The sequence below is a fragment of the Strix uralensis genome, chromosome 17 (genome assembly GCF_047716275.1).
Source record: "Strix uralensis isolate ZFMK-TIS-50842 chromosome 17, bStrUra1, whole genome shotgun sequence".
Classification (NCBI taxonomy): domain Eukaryota; kingdom Metazoa; phylum Chordata; class Aves; order Strigiformes; family Strigidae; genus Strix; species Strix uralensis.
This window is the reverse complement of record NC_133988.1, coordinates 13,787,568-13,812,348: the sequence shown is the minus strand read 5'-3', so window position 1 is coordinate 13,812,348 and position 24,781 is coordinate 13,787,568. Positions and strand designations below refer to the sequence as shown.

Here is a 24,781-nt window from a genome sequence, read left to right as displayed (position 1 = left end):
TGGGTCGGTGCTTTTTAGGCATGGAGGATGAGGACCTGCCTTGAACGAGCCTCCTGGAGAAGGCTCAAGGCAAGAAATAATAATTTTACTGGAAACCCTTAAAGGGAACCACAGCTCCAGGCCAGCTCCCTGCTGCTACCTGCCTGCAGAGCTGCCACCACGCTGCAGGGAGCAGTGGAGGAGCAAGGGGTGAGCAACAAGGCTGCTCTGCACCTTCGGCTTTACGTTGCGATGCTGTGGTTGGAGGAGATGCCTCAGGATGACTGTTCTCGATGAAATCACTTGTGCACCGGCTGCCCCTGCACTGTGCAGCCAGATGAGCCAGTAAGTACATCAGAGCAGGCAGTAACACCACAAATCCTGACACCTCTGGTCAGAGTTGGCCCAAAGGGACACATGGAGCCCTCCCAGCCACGGTGAGAGATGCAAAGTGCTCAAGAGCGCAAGAACAGCTACGAGACTCCCTGCAGAGGACAACACAGTGCTCAGACATGGGCTGCCAAGATACCCTTTGGCAAATTTTCATAGAAAGCCCAAGTGCCCAGGTTGCAAACGCCTGCAGCGTGAACACGCCACGCGGCTCCGACTGTCCTGGCAGGCACAGGTAGAGCTGCTGAGGGCACCGGCAGAGCATGAGCCACCTTCCAGGCATCAGTCATCACGCTCTCCTGGGAAAGCAGCCTTGAGGCTCATTCCTTTCCACCCTTCACCCAGGACAAGCTGTCCTGAGCAGAAACCACCAAGTTCAGGTTCCAACTAGAGAAAGCCCAGCAGGGGTGGACGGCCATCAGCTGGACGTCCCGCCCTCAGAGACAACGGTGCCAAGAAGCTCGCTCTGCTGGCTCTTCTGCTTTCTTACTGTCTTTGCTGCATGGCCGCAGCTCCACATTTCATGGTATCTAGGCTTTGAGGTGCAGCAGCTGCGTGCAAGAATACACTGCACTGTCCCCTCCTGCTCTGTGTGTCTGGGACACACACAACCCAAGGTGTGTGTCTCATCCCAAGCTTCATTCCTACTCACAGCAGAAACAGCCAGGAGCCCACGAGCTGCTCCATGAGCATGTTCACCATGTCCCCACCACACATGCAGTAAAATGCACCCAGCCCCAAAGCTGGCTCAAATTAGAGATCAACAGTCTCTTAACATGTTCCTACACCTGCAGGCTGCTTGGGCCCTAGTGAACACTAATTATAAACTAGCGGATTTAAGGGAGCGCTTTTGAATACCACCGCGATCAGCGGGTATATCTGACGAATGACCTGTGCCTCCGGCTCTCCCAACGGGTGTGAGGCAGGAGGAGACATCTGAGTCCTTCCAGTAAGTATGAGGAACTGCTCAGCCGAAAGAGGAAATAACAGATTCCTCCGGGCTCCTCCTGGGGCCACTGGCTCCCCGGCGAGGAGGGAGAGCGCACACTGCACACGGCAGCTGTGGGGCAGCACAGGCACGGGAGAGGGAGTGGTTGTCAAAAAACGCCTATGATTTTTTCACTGCTCAGCTCTGAATCTCCAAATCTTTGTATTTTTTTCCTGCAGCTAAAGCATCCCCTGTTGAAGCAAGGGGAAAATCGAGTGAGTCTTCTACTAGGAAGAAAATGTACCTGGGACTGAGAGCAACCAGCCTGCACCAGACGGGAGTGCACCACCATCTTCCCTGGTGTCTGGTGGGCTGAGAAGAAGGTGGGCACCTACTCCTCCTTCATATCATCTCTGCTCCTGTTTAGCAACACAAGGGCTGTAGGATGCAGTCCAGGAAAACATTTAAGCACCCAGATAGGTCGTCTGGTTCGGCTGATAAAACTCACACTCCTTAAATTAAATGTGTTCCAATGGATGAAGCAACCCCATGCTGTGGACTCCAGTCACGCTCCACCTCCCCACAAGTGGGCATCTTTTCCCATACAGGGAAAAGCAGCAGCATAGGGAACACTGAAATACAACCAAAAAAAAAGCCACCATTGCCAGTCAGATGGCAGATCACCGTCCTGGCTGGGGAGCAGGCTCTGGCAGAGGCAGGACAGCCCAGGCTCTGCACCTTGGCACCAACATGCCCACCCTGGGGTCTTAACCTAGAGGTTACTCCAGCCACCTGTGAGGATGGCCAGGAAACGGCCAGCTCGGACCATATGCACCCTGGAAGGGGATGAACCTTCCCCAGCACCACAGGGATCCATCCCTTCCTGCCCACAAAGAGTTGCAGTGTTGCGGCACACCTAAGGCTCCAACCACACATGAAACAGCCCCAAAGCGCCCTTTCTCTTCTCAGTCACAGAAGGTGGCCCAAATCACAGCACTATGCAAAGGTGACAAGAGCTTTTCGGGAAGCCATGGCTGAAACCACAGGCTGCAAAGCAGTTCTCAGCATCAGCCCCAGCACAGACGCAGCGCTTCCAGGTACCTGCCCACTCTTGCTCAGTGTCCTAAGGCACCCTGTCACACACCTTTGCTCCCACATGATAAATTCCAAAAACTCCGAAGGGATTGGTCAAATCCTCTATTTATCTTGGGGAAAATATTTGGGGGGAAAAAAAAAAAAAAAGTCAGAAACTTGGCTACATTGTTCTGGAAACTCACAAAAATTCTGCAAAACAGTCGAGTGTGTTGTAAGTGATTTCAGACAAGAGGATTTGATGGTGTATCAGGAAATGAAAGTTTCCCAGTAAGTGGAGGCTCATTAGAAGTACCTCGTTAAAAGAAAAATACAAATCTAATTATAGCTGAAATACAGTAGAGAATTAAACTCTACTCTCTGTGGTGTAACACTGCATGGTTATTAAAGGGACAGATGCTGGAAGTAAGGATGCGGGTGGGGTCTGCAGGCAGCACACCTGACTGCAGCAGGTTCAGCCCATGACAGCTACCCCTGGGAGCTGTGGGAAATGGCAAAGCAAAATAGGTCAGGGTTCCCAGACACGGACGAAATGGATTTCTTAAAGGTCTGCCACAAAAGCTAGGCTGGGACTGTGACCTTTACAAGGAGAGGAGCGGGATGAGAGATGAGTCTTGACAGCTCCACACTCTCTCCCTCCCCACTCCCAGCAGTGGCTGCTCGAAAGCCCCCTCCTCTCCCCAAATGGAAGCCAGTGCAGTGATGTTGAAGGATGCCAGATGCCATCGTTAGCCATAGCCCTGGCTCCTACAGCATCCACAGACCAACCCATTTACAAGTGAAGGAGTTTCTCTCGCCAGCTAAGAGACCCTTTGGTAGGACCACACGCCGCGGAGGGGCCATCGGAGCCTGCAGTGCTGGCAGGAGGGTGGGTGACATTTCAGGAAGACCCCATCCCTGCACATGCCAGCCTCTGTGCTGAAGGGACCTGCCAAACAAAGCCAAGGTCATTACACACACATCCAGCTGCCATGCTGCCTTGTATCATCAGCCACCACCTGGGTACCAGGATGCCTCACCTGCCCGGGGGAGAGGAGAGAGCTTCCAGCCACAGGGCATCCCTGAAAACCACTTTCAAAGAGCCAGGGGGAGAACAGAGGAAACTCAGCCAGGAAATAGATGGAAGAGGGAAACCCTGGAGCTCTTCCACCCAGCCAGCTCCACCTCCATCACCAGGTGGGAGTGTTGTACTCCCGGAGAGCCCTTTGCCAAGCTCGGTGCCCGGGGAGGCTCAGGCACCACTGCTGAGAACAGCCCAGCACTTTATTTCTCCTTCAGATCCCCAGTACCGATGCCAGGAATAAATGCATAAGGATTATCCTTCCCTGTCAGGAAGAGGGGGAGAGAGGACTCAGCGAGAGATTTAAGCGCATATGGTGCATGAATGAGCGGGGGATGGCTGATGGAGGTGGCCTTCTGCCAGGGGTGCGCAGGGTTTGGGGAAGGTTTCTCAGCTTGCTGAAGACGTTTGCTTCTTGCAAAGCCCAGGCAGAGCCTTCCTTGCCATTTCTGGAACAACCAAAAAAAGAGAGATGGTGGACTGGGGTTGGTTGGGATTTTTCTTGCACAGCCTTTCCATATAAATGTATTTAATTACCCTGAGAAGGCCTCCCAAAGACAGAGGGGAAAAGCATTAGGATATTCCGGCTGCGTACAATTCTTCCCCTGCTCCGATGCCCGTTCCTGCAGGAGCAGTATCTGTTTCAGGCTGATTGCTTTCCCTCGCTCATCCTTCTCCTGTGCTGACAGCTCAGATGCACAGATGGACAAAACGTTCCCAGAGCATCTCAGATAGGACACCCCCACACCCCCTCCAAAAAAAAAAAATGCTTCCTCCCAGATGTACCAGCTCTGCCAGAGGACGGGCCTGGGGAAGGAACCTGCTGGAGGGGAAAGGAGGCCATGCTGGGGGGGCAGGATTTGCTACCAAATGACTCAGACACCATGTGCCCCTCCAAAAAAAAAAAAAGAAAATTTAAAAAGAAGGGGAGGGGATGCTTTTACTGCCAACAGCCACTTTCACCTTCTTCCCCACTCAGCAGAGCATTTTTGTGGGGAGAAAGAATCATAAAACTCGTTCAGAGGGAAGAAATAAAGCAACCAAGCAGCCAACAATAAAAAACCCATTTCCTTACGGAAGGACAGCTTGATTTTAATGGCAAGGAGCATATGTTGCTCCCGTCAGCTTCAACAGCAGCTCCTCAGCATCGGATCGGCAGAGCTGTCAGTCCTCCCGACTGCCATGAGAGGGACCTTCACTGCCGTGCCGGGCACACGTCCCACCCTGGAAGCCCTTCTCCAGAGTGGGAAATGACCATGGTTTGCACCTCCTTCCTCAAATATGAGTTAAAGACATGGACCAGCAGCCAGACTGCCAGGCAAGAGAGGACACCAACATTTTGTCTGAGCTTCCTAGGAGGGAGAGGGGAAGGGCTGGCTTCCCCCAGCTCCCACCAAACCCAGCAAGAGGAACCTCTGTGGTTTCCATTGCTCCAGATCTTCCTTTGGCCCCTGTGAGCTGGCAGACAGGGCCACTTCCTTGCACCCCAGCACAGCTGCTTCTGCCCACTCTTGGCTCACTCTCCCTAAGCACTCGATACCTCTGCAGATAAAAAGCAACACAAAAAACCGAGATCCTTCACATTAATTAAACCATATTGTTTGAAACCAAAACCAAAACATCCTGCTTTGTCTTGCAGGAGAGAAAGGGACAGTATGTGGTATGGGAAAATACAGATCTGATGGGGAGGAAGGTCAACTGCATGCTCATCCTCAAGGAGCACTTGCCCCGTGCAACAGCTCAAGTAGAGGTTTTGCTCCATTCCGGAATTCCTGCTGCGCACCCTCAGGAGAGGTCATTCCCCTTGGGCCGTTTGGGATTAGCAGCTGTCAGGGAGTTTAAAAACTGGCCCCAAGCAAAGGAAATAAAACAACTGGTAAAACAGAGGCAAAGAGAAGTGATTTGCTTTAGAGAGTGAAAGCCTTTAAGTCTGTGGGCTTTTTCACGGACGTCCCCCAAGGTTTTGTCATATTAATCTCTTAATGGGTTTATGGTAATTGTATACATCGCAACATCGAGCGGGTGATCCTTCTGCTGGGGAGTGCTCTTGTGCAGGGGGTAAAGCACTAACCAAGATCAGATTCAAATCCCTGGCTCAAGCACAGCCCTGACTGGAGCTGGACCAGACACTGCTCAGGGCTGCAGAGCTGCACAGCCCCGGAGAAGGCAACTGGATGCCCAGGGAAGGCCATCGGGACATCGCAGCAATGTTTTAAACAGCCCAGTACTAGTCAACAACTTGGGCAAGCCAGGCTGCGTTTCCAGCTCTGCCACTGACTCCTTGCATGACTATGGGCAAGTACCAAGGACAGATTTTTCTCCCTTTAAGGTACTCTGACGTGCAAAAGAGCCCACAAACTGCATTTCCAAAGCTCCCTCATCTTGCAACTACAACCACCAGACTGCTGGTACAGCAGCAACGGCCCCATCTCATGACAGGGAACACAGACACAGACCACCCTGGTGGCACTGGCACTGCCACTTCCCCTCCGTGGACGTGCGTGGGCAACGACAGGGTGTAAGGCAGCACACAGAAGCGAGGACGCGTGCTCCCCTCCGGACCACAGCCTCTTACCTGCTTCTTCTTCAGCTTGGAGATCTGCTGCTCCACCATGGTGATCTCGCGGTCCACGCGGTCCATGTTCTGAATGAGCTCCTCCTTCGACAGCCGGGCCGGCAGCAGGTCCAGCTCGGCATCAGGGTGAGCAGGGCTCACGGGCGACACGGGCTCCAGTTTGCCAGGCAGGCCACGATCCTGGGGAGCATAAAACAACCAGGTCAGCTCTTTCCCAGGAGACTTTGGATCCTTCTCTCATCCTCCCACGCCAGCCGCCACAGCTCCCTGGCCCATTCCCAGCCCTCTGAGACACACACACCCCTCAAAAAAACCCTGCTAGACTAAGCAGTACCAGCTGCCAGATCACATCACCACAGTGCTCCGCAACCTCCAGCATCCCCAGAGAGCACCAGGTTAGTCTCCCAGGGACACGACTGCAGCTCTTCCTCCGGCCAAAGCCTCGGAGGCTCCCACCACCTTCAGTGCTACCCGCATTCCTACAGGATCAATAAACCCATCCATATTCAGGAGCTCCCAGCAGCACTATCCCTTCACATCTCAGCAGCCAGATCAAGGCTACATCTTCTCTCCAAAGATGAGGTAGCCACAGACATGTCCTACAGCCACAACCGTGCTGGAGGGAAGAGCGGCATTAACCACACTTGAATGACAAGGGCCTACGAGGGCAGCCCCCAGGAGGAAAGAGGACTCCCATTTCCTTCATGAAGGTCCCCCTCCATTTCTTGTTAAATTCTAGGGGAGCTCCAAGATGTTAAATATATCCATCCAGAAAAGGAGAAAAAGGGGATAGGTGAGGTCAGCCGAGATAAAAATAGACTGAACTGATTAAAATCAGCTTTTTGCAAATTCCAGGGAAATAGGCTGAGCAAAACAAGACCCTTCAAGTTAGAGACCAGACGGACCAGCATAACCCCCGTGGCCATCACAGGGAGCAGCTCTAGTCACCACAAACTGGGTTAGAGGGAAAACACATCAAGACACTCAGCTTCACCTCCAGCAATTGCAACTTTTCTGAGCCCAGCAAGCTGGTATCCCAGGAGCATCCCCGAGCCACCACCCTTCACCTCTCCAGCTCCAAAAGAAGGAGCTCATCTCCCACAAACACAAATTGCATGCCTGGATGAGTTTGCCCACCACTGATGAATGCACCTGGGATGAAGCAGCTGTTTAATAGCCACCAGCCACACGGACAGGGATCACAGCACACAAACAGCCTCCCTGACCTGGGACACTCCTCTCTGGCAGCTACCCAACACCTTAATTAAAAGTTTATCTATTCATTTGCTTAGCTAGTGGATGGATTTCTTTTCCTGGAGGGGGCAGGAAGAGGAGCTGCAGAGTGGTTTGTAACCATAAACCGCTGCCAGGATGGGCAGCCAGCACTCTGCAGCTGCTGGGGAGGGCAGGGGAAGGGAGAGGTGAACAAGTGAAGAAGTTCACACAACTTTGCTACCATCATTACAGCAGCCCTGCGCCCACGGACAAAGCCAACATTGTTCTGCACCAACTGGTGCTGAGTGTCCTCCCCTCCACGCTGACTCGTGGCCACCAGTGAGCTGCCAGGGCCACCCACTGACCCTCTTCCCAGGCCGGTCCTTCTGCAGGGGCAAGGGTGACACCACGGTGCTTGGTGGCACCAGGACAGTGTGGACCCCTCTGTGCTCCTCCACCTACCAAGGCACACGGACGATGGCCCTGGTTGTTCACCAGCCGTGCTGCAGCTCATGACAAACATGGCGAGTGTGTAGATGCCACCTTGGCACTGCTCAGCATCTCAACAGTATCAGCTTATGGGGAAGCAGGACCACAGAGGGTGGCCTCTACCCTGCTGCTGGTGGGATGAAGCACAGCGAGGTTCCTCCTGGGGAGGCTGTGCCCACAGCCCAGCACACCTACAGGGGATCTGGCTTCAAAAGCAGTCCCTGCCTGGTGGGGCTGTGCTGAGGTGAGTTCTGCCCTGTTTTCCTCCATAAGATATGGACAACCTCATAGACAGCAAAGCTGGAACAAAGGGATGCACAACAGGATGTTGCCCAGCAATGTGGCCATGTCCCAGGACACCAGCATCCTTCACTGGCACCTTCCTCCTCCTCTCCCCTGCCAAACCCTGCTCTAGCTGAAGGAGACATCAGCCCGGGAGGAACCACTGCTGGGTGCAGTCTGGAGCCACCAACACCCTTCCCACTGCTGCCATCAAGGGACAGAAAGCAAAGGAGCAACCTGAAACTCCTTCCTCACCGTCCTTCATGGGGGTCATGCAGCCCTAAGAGCACAAAGGCACCGGAAAGCTAAGCTGGTTGTTTCCAGCATCCATTCAGTAGAGAAACTAGAAGAACATCAAAGGTTTCTGGAAAATCCCAAAGAGCAGATCCTGTCTTGTTTTACTTCCCCAGCATTAGACACCAAAAATGATCAGTCTGCTGCAGTGGGAAGGCTTTGTGTTCTCCACAACCAGGGGGTTTTGGGGGCTTTTTTGTGGGTTTGTCGTTTTTTTTTTTTCCAAGCCAAGAGGAACAGGACAACCACAAGAAGCAAAAGATAAATTAGGTGTTCATAAAATCTCATTCAGATTAAGGCACGGGAAGGGGAAGTGGCAGTGGCTTGTAGGTGGGTAGGTTTTTCTAAAGGAAAGCAAGCTACCTGCCAAAAATGCAGGAGAGAAAGACTTCTCTCTGTGCACGTGAAACAAAAGATACTATCTCATGTCTGCCAATATGCAAAGACAGGGCATCTTTAAACTCCTACACGGCACAAAACACTTTGGAAATGGTTTCTGATACATTTTTATCTTTTTACCTTGCAGAATCTAAAGCAAAATAGCAGCAAAGCTGAGTAAGGGGAACAGCTGCAAGTCACAGCACAAAAACCAACATCATCTGGTATTAGGAGATGATTATAGCAGTAGAGAGGCAATGTCCCCGGACCTCAAATAACTGGTCGCTGTTATTTCACAAGCTCCTCTCTAAATAAAGGAAATGACAAGCAGCAAGAGGAAGAAAAAAACAAAACTGAAGACAAAAAAAAATATCTTGCCCATGCAATGGTGACATCCAAAATGCAGAGCTCCCAGATTTACACAAGACACGAAGAAGCCCTTCTTGCAAATCACAAAAATGGGTTGAAAAGGGGTTTGCAAACACTAGAGTCCACCCGGAGCCTGGGGCGGACTCTAATGGATAGAGATATTTTAACTAGTGCTCTGTTTCCTAGCACTCCCAAGAAGCTGCTCAAAATATATTCTCCTGCTTCAGACAGTTATCATACCCAGGCTCTGAACAAGTGCAATGTGAAACGTGAAATTCTTCTTATTAACGTGAAGTCACAGACTTCGAAACCAGCATGAGCCGGGAGAGCTGGAATAAATCTGCTGGAGGGAAGAAAACAATTACTGCATTACTCAAGTTGATATTTTCTCAGTAATTATACTGTTTCCATGTGATTTGTTTTTATACACGGTTAACAGCTACTGTAGTTCCTGTTTATCCCTAGCCTTATTATTATGTGATTTATATGATAACAAGGGTGGGCGAGCGGGGGGCAGAGGCTGCATAAACCTTCCTGCAACAGGAGGAGATGCTGGCACTGAAGAAAACAATTATCACTGAGGAGTCTATCAAAGAGTAAGGCCAGGCTTCGGGGGTGGGTTTCTTCAACACGCTTTTATTCCTAACATGGGTAGTATTAACGGAGCAAGCCTGCTACGTGCTACCAGACAGTGGCTTTAAAAACGTGGGAGAACGTGTGGAAAGGAAAAGGACAAGCCAATTGCCTGTCAATGCCCTGAAGAGCAAGTAAGCCTCTGAGTAAATTCAAAGTCCCTGCCTTCAGACACAGCAGCAACCGGGGCCACAAGAGAAAAGACAGTGGAAACCCCAACCCTGGTCCCAGGACATGCTGAAACCTGCAACAGAGCATCGCCTCCTCCTTATTTTGCGTTACCGACTCACCTCACAATGCTCCCAGGGAGCTCGTGGGAGCTGGTGAGATGGCGAAGGGCGTCCGTGCCACGTGTCAGCACAGCACCTACGGCTGGATGCAGCCCAGCCTCCGTGAAGGGTAATTTTTGTCGGCTGCTTCCCACCCTCAGGAGACAGCAGAGCAGCAGCACTGCTCCATCTGCGCCTAACTCTCACTGCAAAATGTATTTTGACCTTTCTAATCCTTTGACCGCACTGGCTGCCTCTTCAAAACTACACTCGTGGAGCTTCAAGGCCTCCCCACCCCAGTCAGTGCTGCACAGCACTGGTACGCACCAAGCGAACAGAACCCCTTGCTTGGGACGGCCCTTGGGATCTCTAGCACGGCACCACGGTGTTTGCCCTACATATCATCTTCGGTAAATCCTGGTCTCTCTCTGCCTTTCTAAACCAGATCATTAATGATGTTCCCCCAAGCCCAGGACAGAGATTCGGGGATGCCCACGTCACCTCTCCCACAGTCTGTTCACTTTCTAATTATCAGCCGGCAGCAGCGTTTTCTGCTGAAGCACCAGGAGGGATTAAGAGGTGTTATCTCCAATTCCTGCCCACTCGCACATCTCGCATCCTCACAGGCTGGTGAAGATTGCCAAAGCAGGCAGGATGGGCCAAGGGCTGCTCAAACTGTGCTCAGATTAATCCCCCCCACCCCCCCCCCCCCAAAAAAAACCATGAACAAAGGGTGGGCTTGTGGTCAGTGTGGCCGGCTTGCGAGGATGCCTCCATCACCTGATCCTCTCACAGTACCACAGCCCATGGAAATTGTTGAACTCCACCAACTAACACCTTCCCCCCAAACCCTGTCCGTGTGAGGCTGGGCTACACGGCAGAGATGCCCCCTTGCCCTCCCCGTCCAGGCACCCGCAGCTGGGCAGCACCACACGCCCCAGCAGACGCAGAGCCCCGTGGCCTTCCCACGCACCCTGGGACAAAAACCCGGCAGGAGAGCCAACACCCCACACCTCCATCCGTCAGGGTTTAAGGTAAAAACATGCATATAAAACTCTTAAATGGGCCAAATCGAGACCAAAGGAATTTTTTTTTAATTGGAAAAGTGTCCAACATATTCTGGCGTATCAGCAGGCGCAAGATGACAGCACTGACGGGGAGGAAAAGTCAAAGGGGATGAAAACTAACGTCTCGTTTCCCCAGGGAGATGCACAAGTACAAGTCAGAGAGCGTGAGCAGTGAAAAGTACATCAAGTTATTGCAGTTCTTTTGTTCGTGACCATCTGCTGTGCTAATGGCTCTTTCAGCATCCCAACCCTTCAAACGGGGTTTTAATTCTTAAATAGTGCTGGGCTCTCAGCTGGGCTGCGTCCCCGCAGCCGCTCGAGGGGCTGCCGAGCGGGATGGAGATGTGCGTGTTGGTGTACGTGGCGTGACTGCAGGGAGCACCTATGGGTGCAGTTCACCAGCCACGAGCACACGGGTATTCCCGTGCAAGGCTAACCAGGGCGCCCAAGGGATGCCTCGTGTGGGACCGAGGCATCACCCACCTCCTTCCTCCAGCCCCATGCTCCATGGCATGTGCAGGTAGCAGGGACGAGCAAAACGGGGATCGCTTTCACGGGATGCAGCCCAGGATGTGCTCCCATGGGAATCCATGAAGCTAGAGACTAAGGAGCTGTCTGAAGATAAAGCTGATTTTATTTAATATTTTGCTAAATAAATCTGTGACTTTATGAGAAGGCCTACAAAATTCCTTTCCCCTGTAATCCAGCTGAATTCCACACAGCCAGGGCAGAAAACATCCCAACAATTTCTAAGCTTGCACGAAAGTAGGTCAAAAAACTTCCCGAATGTTTCAACAGCTTGAAGCAATTTAATTGCAAAACCAGTACCAAATGCTGACCCTCCCTCCCCACCCCCACCAGCAGATTTACGAGGGTGGTAAAACCTCGCCAGCGAGTGTTACAGTTAAACGCACTAACCAAAGCCTAGTATCTGGTCTTGCAAATCTTGCCTGTGCTCAAAAAAGCCGTTCCACAGTGTTATAGTGAACAGATGCTGCCTCTGGACCTCAGGATCGCAGGATATTACAGAAGCAGCAGCAAACACGTCTTACGGACTCAAAGGTAGCCTAGAATAACGGGTCAAATCCGGGAAAACCTTACTCAGGCAAACTCCCACCGAAGCCCAAGGCATTACGCCAACAAATGGATATTGTGCCTTTCATTACCTTCTTGCGTTTCCCCATTAGTGGATAATAATTGCACTGAACAAGTATGTTCCCTACTGACTTTGCAGGAGTGATGAATTCTCACCTACCCATCTACTCATTACGAAGAGGAGCTAATCACTCCCTCTCATTAAGAACTGCCCAGCATTGCCTGTTCTGCGGTGCTGGGTTTTCAGCTGACCCTAAGTTTGTTATAACATTAACTGTCTGGACTGAAATTTTCCATGATGAATATTTGCTTCAGAAAAACAACTCTGCTGCTTCCAAGAACAAGTTTACAGGAAAATATGCCTTTCTGCAACGTTCAGAAAGATTCTGGGAACCTTTTCTTTGAGCATCTTTGGCGCAGTTGATACATCTGGCAAGACTGCGCTCTGCCAGTGATTCGCCTTTTGTTAACTCTGAAAAAAGTGTCCAAGTCAACAACAACAAAAAAAAAATCTCATTTTGGTTTTTGCCTAGGGGAATGACTTTGAACTGAGGGAGTGGAGTGGGGTCCTGGGGAGCTCCAGGTCCGGTATCGCACTCTGCCCGTACTCCTGCAAAGGAAAGGGCTGAGCTGGAAGGCCCTTACTGGCATGTGTTGAGCGCTCTGGGCCAACAGCAACAAGTGCCCTAAAAGAGCTGTGAATAACTGCAGGAGTGGTGGTTTGGACAGCAGGTAGAGCCTGAGACCACCCACCAAATGATAAGGATGAAGTAAAGCAGCCAGTGACTTGCTCGGGGTGAGATGGAGTTTGTCCTGGACACTGAACGGACAACGTTCTGATGCTTTCAGCAAATAAGGGGGAGGACAAATAAACTGGATTACAAGGGAAGGGAATTTCACAGGCCTTCTCATAAAGTCACAGATTCATTTTTTTCAAAAAATAAAGAAAAAAACCCAGCTTTGTCTTCAGCAAATAAGGTTGCTAGGGTAGCCTGCAGAGTAGCAAGCTCTTCCAATCCTCCATTTGCACCTTTAAAGTTCTTTTAACAATTCGGGCACCCAGCAGCCACCCAGAGCATCATTTCACCTGTGCTGACGTTGCCACAAATGACACGCTGCCGAGAACATCACTGTCCCCGTAACGCGCCACCTCAGCCCTGGATCTTCAGCTCCCCTTCGCAAACTCAAACCCATTTGTTTGAACAAGCAGTGCCCACCAGGCATGACCTGCCTGCAGCCTCCTCCCGCACCACGGCAGGGACCTGGCTCACCCTACGGCCAGAACCAGGAGGAAAACATTGGTATCTCAGTTTAGGGAACAAAACCACTTCTTTGGGGAACGGCACTGGCTTATGGTGATGGAAAATGACCATGAAATTACAGATCTAGGGAGGTAAAGATCTGCATGAAAAAGGCACCAGGCACATAACCCATTGGCTTAAGAGCACGTCAAAAACCTGCACCAGGATATTCAAAACTACGACCCAAGTGGGCAAGACATCCCTTGGGTTTATAGAGCCCAAAAGGAAGGAGCCACCCTGAGCTCACCGAAACGCTCAGGAGGCACGCGAACGAGGGAGGCGAGCGCTTGTTTGATGTCTCTTAAAAAGGAGCGAACTGTGAAAAACGCCTCCGATTACACGAAGCGCAAAGGCAGAGAGGCAAATTTTTAATTGCCTGATTTGGCGCTCGGCCAGGGCAGCAGGGTTAGCACCTCCCGGCTTCACAGAACCAGATTTTAAAGGTAATGGGGGAACTCACTGCAGAGCCAGCTGCTGCTCCTCCCAGCAAAGCAGCTGGTCACTGGGGGTCAAACCACCCTCGCCTTCCCTGGAACTGGCCAACTTCAGGCAGCTTTCACAGGAACCTCTGAATAATTGCCACCGACTTCCATGGAATCATGGGATGTGGTGATGTGGCCTCATGTGACCGTCACCCTCTCCTGTTCTTGCATTTCTCCCTGTGCCTGCTGCTCAGAGAGTTTCTCTAGGGAGATCTCCAGGGAGGCAAGAGGGGGCCCCTGCCTGGTGCAGGCAGGCAGTGCACAACTCCCAGATCTCTTCCAGCAGTCCAGGAAGCACCCAACGAACCCCAGGGGAATGTAACACCTACTCCGTGCCTTTGAAAGTTTTAGTCTCCAACCATTTTATTTATTTTTTGCAACACCACCCCTCCTCTTTCAACTGCCACATGCAGTAAAGCAAGGTCCCAGTCTTTCCAGCACAACAACCACACAGGGATGAAGCATTAAGGTCCACATTAATCCCAGCAGGTATATTCTCTCTGATTTGAGGATGCTGGAATAATCCCTGTCAAACCCCAGCTGTCCTCAAGAAGGTAGAAACCCTCAAGCCCTAGACACCACGCTAAAAGCATGACGGAGTTTGCCTTTTGTAAAAGAGGCCTCTGCAGAAAAAAACCCCTACTTTTATACCAGTACAATACTCAAGTGACCAGCCCAAATGCCATCGCACAAGCATGACAGTGCCTGCATCAGCACACATTAGTCCTGCAGAAGCGGGAGGCAGGCAACTGCATCCAATCACATTTGTCCTCCACTAAGCATCGCATTAAAAAAAAAATAATTTCAACCCAACTGGCATAGCTACACCAGCCAAAAAGCAGGCGGGCAACAAGTCAGCATGATTAAAGATACTGCAGCGTCCTGTGTCGCAAACACGGCACCAGATCCTGAGCCGGGCTCAGCACCACCCACACCCGCTGCTGTCCACGGGCGCTGGGACACGTAAGTCCCTGCTCGGGATGGCCGGGAAGAGCTCCACAGCTTGGATGTGCCCAGCAAACCTCCTTCCTCTGCTTGCAGGAGCCTTGGCGGGGTGATTGAAAGGGTGCTCCCAGGCTGGTGCCTGCTTGGGGAGGGCAGCAGGAGCCCCCTGCCCAGCCGAGACCCCCCGAGCCGGGGAGCGGGTCCTACCCTGCACCCCAGGAAGCTCCAGCTCATTCACTGGGTGACACCAGGTGCATCCTCTAGCACATGGACAAACATGGGGGAGGGAAAATCCATCACAGCAGCTTCTAAAAAACCTCACTTATTTGAAAATAAAAAATTGAGGGGAAATGAAAAGACAAAAGCCCTTCTCAGCCTGGTGTTATCAAGCAGAGGAAATGAGACTTCTAAAGCTCCCATTCAGAGAGGAGTGGGGGGGAGAGAAATCCCACTCCAGACACACTTGAGCGAACAGCTTTTGAAATGGAAATGTCGCTCTTCAGAAACATTTAAATTTCCTCCTATTGCCAGGGAGGAGGAAGGAGGCAGGGGAGCGAGCAGGGACTCCTCAGCCATGCAAATCTAAACAGGGTCCATTCCGGGCAGCGCCCGGGCGGCCCTGTCGGGAGGGGATTTGTCAGGGAGTTAATCAGGACCAGCACACGGTATCGGCAAGTCAGCTTGAAGGGGCATCAGATTTAGAGGGGAGGGAAGGGAATGAATGAGGACAGCTCTATTTAACCACCGCCACAAGTAAGATATACCTAAATGCTGCTCACACTCCCTCCCCTCCGTTCTGCCTGCACAGCCGTCACCCGAATTATTTTTCCCTGAATCCTGGAGGTTGAGCTGCCTACTGAGAAGGAGCTTGACTGATGGAGAAAGGAAACACAAGCAAGACCTAAGATGGTTTGAGTGGTGGCTGAGGTGCGTTGTGGGACCAACCCAGACCTCCTTTTACATGCAAGAGCCACTGCACCAAGCCAGGATCACCAGCAGCTCCCCTGGGGACTCCCAGCACATCAGGCACAGGCTGATGGGCCCCAGCACCAAACTTATGCTCACTCCCAGCAGCTCCTTTTCCATGTCAGCTCGAAAAACAGAAGTTACTGCTCCTACAGGAATACACCAAGCTCCCCTCATCAACTGCCTGCCACTATTTCATTGTTCTAATGTCTTTAGTGTCACTTAATCAAAGAATTGTCTAGGTTGGAAAAGACCTTGAAAATCATCCAGTCCAACCATCAACCCAACATTAACAGTTCCCAACTACACCACATCCCTCAGCGCTAAGTCGACCCGACTCTTAAACACCTCCAGGGATGGGGACTCCACCACCTCCCTGGGCAGCCCATTCCAACGCCCAACAACCCCTTCTGGAAAGAAATGCTTCCTAATAGCCAGTCTAACCCTGCCCTGGCGCAGATTGAGGTCATTCCCTCTTGTTCTATCGCTTATTACATGGTTCAAGAGACTCATCCCCAGCTCTCTGCACCCTTCTTTCAGGGAGTTGTAGAGGGCCATGAGGTCTCCCCTCAGCCTCCTCTTCTCCAGACTAAACCCCCCCAGTTCCCTCAGCCGCTCCCCATCAGACCTGTGCTCCAGACCCTTCACCAGCTTCGTTGCCCTTCTTTGGACACATTCGTTCTAGCTGTGCTCTCAGGTATATAAAACAGGACATCAAATACCTCTCATCTGTAAAAAACAGAAATTCTAAAACTGCAAGAAAACCGGACTTAATGGCAACACTCCAAAAACTTCCCCTGCCTCCCAAAATCTAGTAAGATCCCAAAAGTTCAGTTTTTATTAGTAAAGTCTCTTTACTTCTATCAGAACATCTCTGTACAGATACTCACATGTCTTGTGAGACTCAAACATGCACATGAGAGCTGAAGGGAGCGGCCTGCAGGCAGACTGGGGTCACTGGTGCATCTGACCTCTGAACTTCACTGGCTGAGATGAAAAAGCCAAGCAACTTTTTCATCAGGAATCCAAGCCGATCCAACTTCCATTTCGAGGTGGCTGCACTGGAAAACTTGTTTAAGCGTGAAACAAGGCTCACAGCTGCTTTGATGCTTTTGAAAAATTTTTAACCCACATGAAGAACAGGCTTGGGGGGAAAAAAGTCTTTCCCTTGAAACAGTTTGTCTTGGCTGTTAATGTAGCTTTTAGTAGCCTCATCTGTCCTTGACACACCACTGAAGCCTGTTTAACCACCCCTTCATTTTGGCATCTCCCCTTTAAGTGGGTGCTGGCCCTGCACGCTGCAAAGTGCCATCCCCAACACATGCACGGGACACGGCAGGGACAACACCTCTGCCTGCCCCTCCGCTGCCGGAGGCATCCACCAGCAGCCCCCCCAGACACACAAAACATAGGCACCAGCCATGGCACCAAGCATCCCACAAGCAGCAGTGCTACGTCAGCACCCCGGGACACAGGCAGGGATACCGGGCATGGCCCCGGCTGCTTGCAGACATCTCTGAGCAGTGCTAGAGGCGGGTGTAGCACCGAGCAAGGCACAACAGCGCGCAGGATACATGCTGACAGGGGAGCACGGGTGGTGCAAAGCAACCGTCAGCTGCACCATCAATCAGAGCCAGCCGCCGGCTGCGTTCAATGGTTTATTGTTCTAATAATTGTGCAGACACGTGGAAGGGGGTGCCTCGACATTCGCTCCTTGTTTGAGTAGCCATTTCCTTCGCTGCTCTGCCTGCTTTTCCGTCAGGAGGCCGCATCCTGAGCGCCGGGGGTGGCAGGCAGCGGGGCAGCAGTGCCGGCCATCCCCACCGCTGTCCCCATGGCTGGCAGGGCAGGAAGGTGGGAGGAAATAACGTCCCTCAGCAGCAGGAAACGCAGGCGGGTGCTTGTCCAGACGTGAGCCATCAGCCCAGCCCTCCGCCTCAACAAGCCCAGAAAAACATGCAAAACAAACCTTTCACAAGAGTTTTGGATTTATTTGGAGATATGTACTTGCCATAATATTTTCTTCCCGCCATTCAACAGGTAGAGATAGTCTCAGGGTGTAGGAACCCTCACAGCATCTCAAGCCTGACACTCCTTGAGCATCGCTCAGCTCTGTGATCTGAACAAGACTGACCAAGGGAAGACCAAATACCGACAAGAGCGCAGAATAAAGCAGCTCCCGAAGGCTCAGGCCAGAAGCACCATTTCTAATTGTGAATGGCTGTGGGAGTCACTCAAACTGCAAACCCCTGCCTAGGCTGTTCCTGCATAAAAGCATGAAGCACCCCTGCCTCTCCAGGCCAGTATGTTACAGAAAAAACACCCCAAACATCTCAGCTCCCATAGCAAGAATAAGCCCACAGTGAATTTGTTATTATCTGTTAGCAGAGCAGCAGCTTCCCACCAAGGCTGGAATTTCCATCTTGGTTTGGCAGGCACGGGGCTGTGAAATGATTACTGTGTTTACTTTTCCTTTGCTAACTATAAAATCCCATTCCACTGCCCTGCCAACAATGACTGAAGCTAATAAAATTCAGGCATTTGGAAGAAAGCAATAATAAACCTCCCTTTTGGGGCCTTTATGATGAAATTTCCCCACTCCAATCAGCGATTATGCTGTATTCATGAACACTACTGATGTCTCCAAGTGCCCCCAGATTGACTCAAATCAATATTTAGCTTTCTTGAGACTGTAAGCCTTTCTCCATGTGGCTGCTGAAGGCAGGATCACTGAACTGCACAGCTAGGAGAAACCTTTGAAAAAACAGCTTACAAGCATATGACGCAGCATATATATATGTGTGTGAAGATATATATATATATTTAAAAAGGTAGGCTTTTTGTGAAAAAAGTATCTACACATGAAACATTCGTGGATGCATGAATTTACAAATCTCTCTCCAAACACGTTGAAAACCATTAATATAATGCACACTGTGTATTTAGATACACATACCTGCCTATTCTTTACTAGCTTTTAGTGTCTGAAAGACCATAACATTCCTGTGTTTACATCTGCCACTCTGCCACATTAGCTGCTGGGGGCAATCTGCTCTACATCATACCTGTGACGGCTGGCACAAGATAAAATAACGCAGACCTGAAAAACAGCCTGAAATAAAAGGCTGCGCTTGGTTTGGTCGCGTAATCACGTGGGACAGCTTGATTTGCACTAGGCAATAGTTCTTTCTTAAGCAGCCACAGGAACGAAGGCATCCAAAGCAGAGATCGCAAGGCAGAAACGATCACTGCTGCTCTCTGAGGAGGAAAGAAATCAGCAGCGTCCCTTGTCAGGGCTGCGATCAGAGCAGGTCGTTCAAATACAAGCCTAAGAAGCATTACTGGGCAGGCAGAGGAGGTGACAAAGTGCCAAGGCAGCGGAGAAACCTGCTGTCAGTGTGCACTGGAACAGGGTGCTGCAGGCTCTGCAGCCCCAGGGGGAAACCCTCGGGATGTGGTGGAAGCACCATGCACAGGGCAACCCCACATCTGCTGCCCATTTCCTCCTCCGCTGCTTGGCACGGTCAAAGGACAGTGCTCCGCTCTTCCCCTGCATCCCACAGGGAAAGGTACCGGCTGCAGGATCAAAGGGTCTGCCAGTCCTTGGCTGGGAGGAAGGTGAGCAGAAGCTGGGCTGAACACTGGCACATGGAGAAGATGCTCGGTCAGAGCACTAAGATGACCAAAGCGTAACTAGATGTAGGTCAGGACTGCAAGGAGGCGGGTCAGGTCATTTCATCCCGTGCTGCTTCCCCCCCACTAATTTCTGCTTTCGATTCACCAAGCTGGGGGTAGGACAGAACACATCACTCCCGCCCCAAGTCAGCTCTGCCGCTGAATAAAAGCTCGTTTCCAAGGGCAGAGGGAGCAGGCTCCACCACGCTTTCGCTCCTTATCCTCCTGGAAAAATGTGCCAAGAATTAGAATTACATTTTTCGAGAGCAGCAGAACAAGCCAAGGGCCTGTCAGCTTGTCCTAAAACAACCCCTCTCTGCTTGCTGAGCACACAGCCAGCGTTCCTAATGCACACCAGTGTCCACTGCCCCTCAGACCCCCCATGCAGCATGAAGCTGCAGAGCATTTTGTGATGGAGCAAGCCAGAAAACCCTCTGAATGTTCTCTGCCTAAAACACAGCCAAAAAGTTTTTATGTTTAAAAAGCAGGTTTGGGTCCAAAAAGAAAGGAGGCTTTCAGCAAGCGATTATAACTAGGCCCTCTGGCACTCGACAGCTCCTCTCTTGTTATGGATGCTAAGGGTGCTGTTAAGAGATGAGGCTCCACGAAGCACGGACGTGAAGTCACGGAGCTTTAGCAAGGGCTGTTGCCATGTTCAATATGTTATTACAGCTCCATCACCACAGGCACCAGGAGCAGCAACTCGTCTCTGCCAAATCCATCTCTGAAATCACTCCCCCACTCCATCCCTTGCAGCAGGCAAACGCCATTGATTGCTGTTGCATCTCCTCCACGGCTTTCCACCCAGCGCTGGGAAGGAAGGCTTGAGCCTGAAATACCCTCCTCCTCAAAACAGAGCACGCAAAATTAATCTGATCGGTGTCACAACTCGCTTGGCTTTTGTCGCGTGAGTCAGAACTGTGGATGGGCTGCATTTCATAACCATGGAAAAGTACAGCACCAAAAATGTGCTTGGTGCTGTACATTCATGGAGAAGACACCCGAGCTGCTCCCACCAAACCCCTCACCCTCCCCAGAAGACCCTTGGCAAGGAGGGAGGCCAAGTTCATCTGCAAAATGATGCACGTGCTTGGGAATTGGTAACAACCTCCTGCTGCTTTGTCACCTACATTATCCAGATCACATGGAAGCAGGAAATCACATACCCCATCCCTGAGCATGCCTGGATCCAGTGGGAGCTGGAGCAACGCTCTGTGTCCAGCAGCACCCACACCCCCTCCCAGAAGATGAGGGGAAGAGAACCACCCCAGGTCAGGCTGAGACTGAGAAGGAGAAGAAAACAGCCAGGACGTTGCTCTTGGTACCAGGACTGAATTCTTCCCTGGAAATTTATTCCAGGCGGGGGTTTCTTTTTTTACCACAAACGTGCAAAAGCGGATTGACCACAGGCAAACAGCAGCGGTGGCCAGCACAGCCCGCCTCATGCTGCGCCGTCCCCGTGCTTTGGAGCAATGCACAGGAGACAGGTGCCAGTTCCTGCCACACCAACCCTGTTTCCTGAAGTCCCACCCGAGGACTGACAATGCGAAGTAGCAAACCAGCTTTGCTCTCCTTTATTTCCAGGACATAACAGGGCACATAAGAATCCTTGCTATTAACAAAAAAATAGATACACATAACACGTACAAACATGTTAAAGATGGAGAAGAAAAGTCTCCGTGAATCCATGCAGCACACCGTGCTCGCAACACTGGCCTGCTGCAAACAGAAAAAGCTGGCAATATTTTTTCCAATTACAGGGCTGAGCCACACAAAGCCAAGGGACTTACTTTCCGTCAAGCAGATCAGGTGAGATGTCGCACTGCACGAGCCTTGTAATATTGACTGAATGGAACAGAAAAGTCCAATTATGTAAATAATGAAGCAGGCTCCCAAGAAGCAGCCAGCCTTATCACGCTGCCCTTCGCCGCCGCTACGGCTTGAAAGACAATTTAAAAGGTTGTTTTGGATGTCGATCACCACAAATGAGCCGAAGAAGTACAAAACAACAACCTGTGCTTGAGGGACCATCAGTTCACCATCGGTTTTCCAGCCGTGCTGAGACTCAGCTCCGCTCTCGGTGGCTCGGGGGCCACTGCGGGCTGGAGCAGCTGGGGCAGGGGTAGAGCTGGGCTGCAGGCGGCTCAGGGAAGGTCAAGCTCAGTTTTCACATCCTGCCTCTAGAGTGTTTCCGCAGCCCACAAGGGCTTTCCCTGTCATGCCCGAGTCTCTCGGATCATAGTTCAGGCCTTTGGCCATATGAAAAACAGAATAAAATCACTCGTCTTCTCAGTCATGGTGCTCCTTCCCTTTACCACCACCCCACCCCAGGGCCAGCTGGAGGAGCCGAACACCTCCCAAGGACTACGCAACACATAACAGCACCTGGTTTTTAAATGAAACCAGCACAACTCCGTGCATGGGACGACGCATCCCAATCCAGACACCACACTCTTGCAGCTGTTTGCTCCCTTGGCTTCCCAGCTCGAGCTGGTGCACGGCCCAGGCTGCTGACAAGCCCTCACAGCCACCCTGGCAAGGCTGCTGCACAGTGGGCGATGCAACGAACTCCTGGGCACAGCACAAGAGCCAGATTGCTTGCACAAGGCAGACACATGCTCCCAAAGGTGTGTGCTCCTGCGCAGGTGAGCAGGGGTCGACACACTCATCCTCCTGTGATTTGGAAATGATCTTTGGAGCTGGGAGGAAAGCAGGGGAAGGAAGAAATCCAGCCAGAAGTGTTTGCACTGTGACAACGTGAACAATGCAAATATTTCAGCTTTGAAATATGTTTGGAATGACAGAGAACGCCAACATCTCCCTCATCTTCCCAGAAATAGCTTTGAATCATTGCTGCCCAAACACAAAGTCCCCCCCCGCTCCCTTCCCCACTCCACCGAATCATTTTTGCAATCGGATTTTTATCAGGCACAAGTCGACAGTGTGAGCAACCACACGGCAGATGGGCGGACGTCGAACACATCACAGGAGGATCCTCCTACAGCTGCTGAACTTGACAACCCCACGGCACTCGTTCCGAATGGGCACCCAGCTGCACCACCACCTCGCCACCACCGGGAAAGCCCAGCCTGCCTCCTGACCAAGGAGGCTGCAAGGAGACTTAATAAGAAATGCTGTTCTCCGTAGGAGGAGGACGACAAAAGCAGGAAAAACGTAGGTATGTTTGTACCCACTAAAATTGTTTCATTTCATTGCTCAGACCCAAGGTTACAGCCACTTCCATAGAAGTCTGCTCCTCCAAGAAGCAGTTGGGAAGCCATGCAGCATATGCAGGCTTTGCATCGAGCACCCTGCAGTCCTTCGGACAAGAATTATTATTCTTCTTGTGGCAAGTCTGTTTGAGGTGTTTCACCTTTCACAGGGTTGGCCAAGGAACCGGCTCCCTCTCCTGCGGCAGAGGTGCACAGCCAAGGAGGACAGGCCTGCGCTGTCACTGGGTCCCCGCTTGCAGATGTTCATCAAAAGCCCCAGTAACGAGCTCAGAGCTCCTCTTCCCCAAGTGAAAAACAACCTCCAGCGGGGAAGGGAGAGCCCAGCGTGATCCACGCTGTGGCCTCAGAGGCTCCAGGAGGACACGTGCCCAGGGACGGCCGACGCTCAGAGCTTCGTTTCGTTCTCCAGCCCCTCTGTGCTATTGTTCCGCAGCAATAAATCACCGTGAGGCGCTGGAATTCAAGGCTTCTACAAGAGAGAGCCTGGGGTGCGGGAACTGAGATGCCGCCTCGCTTCTGCTTGCTAATTCCCTCGGCGGCTGCCATGCTCAGCGCCTTTCTGAGCGCTCCACTCCTACGCATCCCGTCAGAGCGCCGCGGCTCTCCCAGTTCAAAGCACTGCTGCGTTTCCACCCCCTCCACCCCCTTCCCCCAGCACTGGATTACTCAATTAGAGATTATGCTTTTGCCAGTTACCTCCAAGCCAACTGGGGCCTCTGCCAAGGTCAACACAAGTTCCAGCCAGTTTCATTAATAACTGAGAGACCAACCCACTGGAAACTCTGAGAGGTTAATCCCAGCAACAGATCAATGTTCCCATAACAAAGCCACGGAGCAGAAACGCCACTGGTGATTTACCAACTGGCCAGCCCAGATATCCGTGCCGGGAGCTGCGGCGCTGCCTCTCTGAGCATCCCTCCCCATGCCAGGGCAAACCCTGCTGTGGGAGTCCCCAGCCTCCCGCTCCTCTCCCCCCGCATATTTGGCAAGGGATGGAGCAGCTACCAGGGGACAGCACTGCCAAGGCACTGGCCAGCATGGCAAGGAGGAAGCAGGGCTCCCAAAAGGCCTTTCAGTTGCCCTCGGTGCTCTGCCAGCCTGCGGCCGGGGCAGGAGTTAGCGGGCTAGCCAAGAGCCTTTCCATCCCACAGCCTGTTTTCCAGAAGTTTATTGTGAATTGGACTCTGGAATGGGCAGCCAGTGTGAAATTTGGCATGTACACTGCTGGCTTCAGTGCATCATTAAAAAGGCATTTTAAATGTGTTAATTCCTCCTTTTTCAATTAATTGCTTTTAAAGCTACATTAACGTGCATCAAAGCAAAATACCTTTTGCCCTAATTTCTGCTTTGCCATACATTTCCTGGCTTTGGGGCTGCCTTTTCCAACACTCCCCTCTTTCCCTTTTCTTATTCCAGGTTTTAGCCCGTAGCACAACAACAAGACTCATGCAGAAAGGGAAGAAACTAAGCCCCTTCAACAATGTAAAGCAGAGTCCAAGTCCTAACAACACATGGCTACTTAATAGCCTTTTTCCATCAAGAGCTGTTAATTATTTCACAAAAGAGGGAAGTGGCATTGTCCCTTGTACAGATGGGAAAATCTGAGATACAGAAAGGGGAATAGACTTACCCAGTGACCAGCAGCCTGCCAGGGCAGATGGCAGCAAGGTTCAGGTTTCCTAAGCCTCCACCCAGCCCCATACCCGTGGGACTACATGGCTCCTCATAAGCGTATTCATGCTGGAGCAACAGGCCACGCGTTAAGTGCAGCCAGCCAGCCCTTGCAAGGGGACTAAATACAGATCACTACTGACTCACATCCTATAGGAAGGAGCAGCAAACCACGTACGCGGTGGAAAAGTCTCAGAAATAGGAAGAAGAACAAGTGGAAGCATAACGGGAATAAGAAGAGATGGAAGGGGAGAGGCAGGACTAACCTCCAGCTCTGGAGAGGGGAGAGCAGGCGCTGCTGGACCAGACGTGCCACGCTCACCGTCCCTACGGGGCAGGATCGCACGCAGCACCAGCTGCGCACGTATGCACAGAGACAGGGGATCATGCAGA

The 24,781-nt window shown here is 51.6% G+C and overlaps 1 protein-coding gene across 11 annotated transcripts in view; it reads right to left on the bottom strand.

Annotated features, from left to right (window-relative positions):
* Nucleotides 1-24,781, bottom strand: part of NCOR2 (nuclear receptor corepressor 2) — a 257,096-nt gene that overhangs the window by 126,307 nt on the left and 106,008 nt on the right. For all 11 annotated transcript variants that reach the window (XM_074887780.1, XM_074887781.1, XM_074887783.1 and 8 more), the window contains exon 5: nucleotides 6,025-6,204. In XM_074887780.1, coding sequence (XP_074743881.1) covers nucleotides 6,025-6,204 — 180 coding nt within the window. The remainder of the gene's footprint in view (nucleotides 1-6,024; nucleotides 6,205-24,781) is intronic.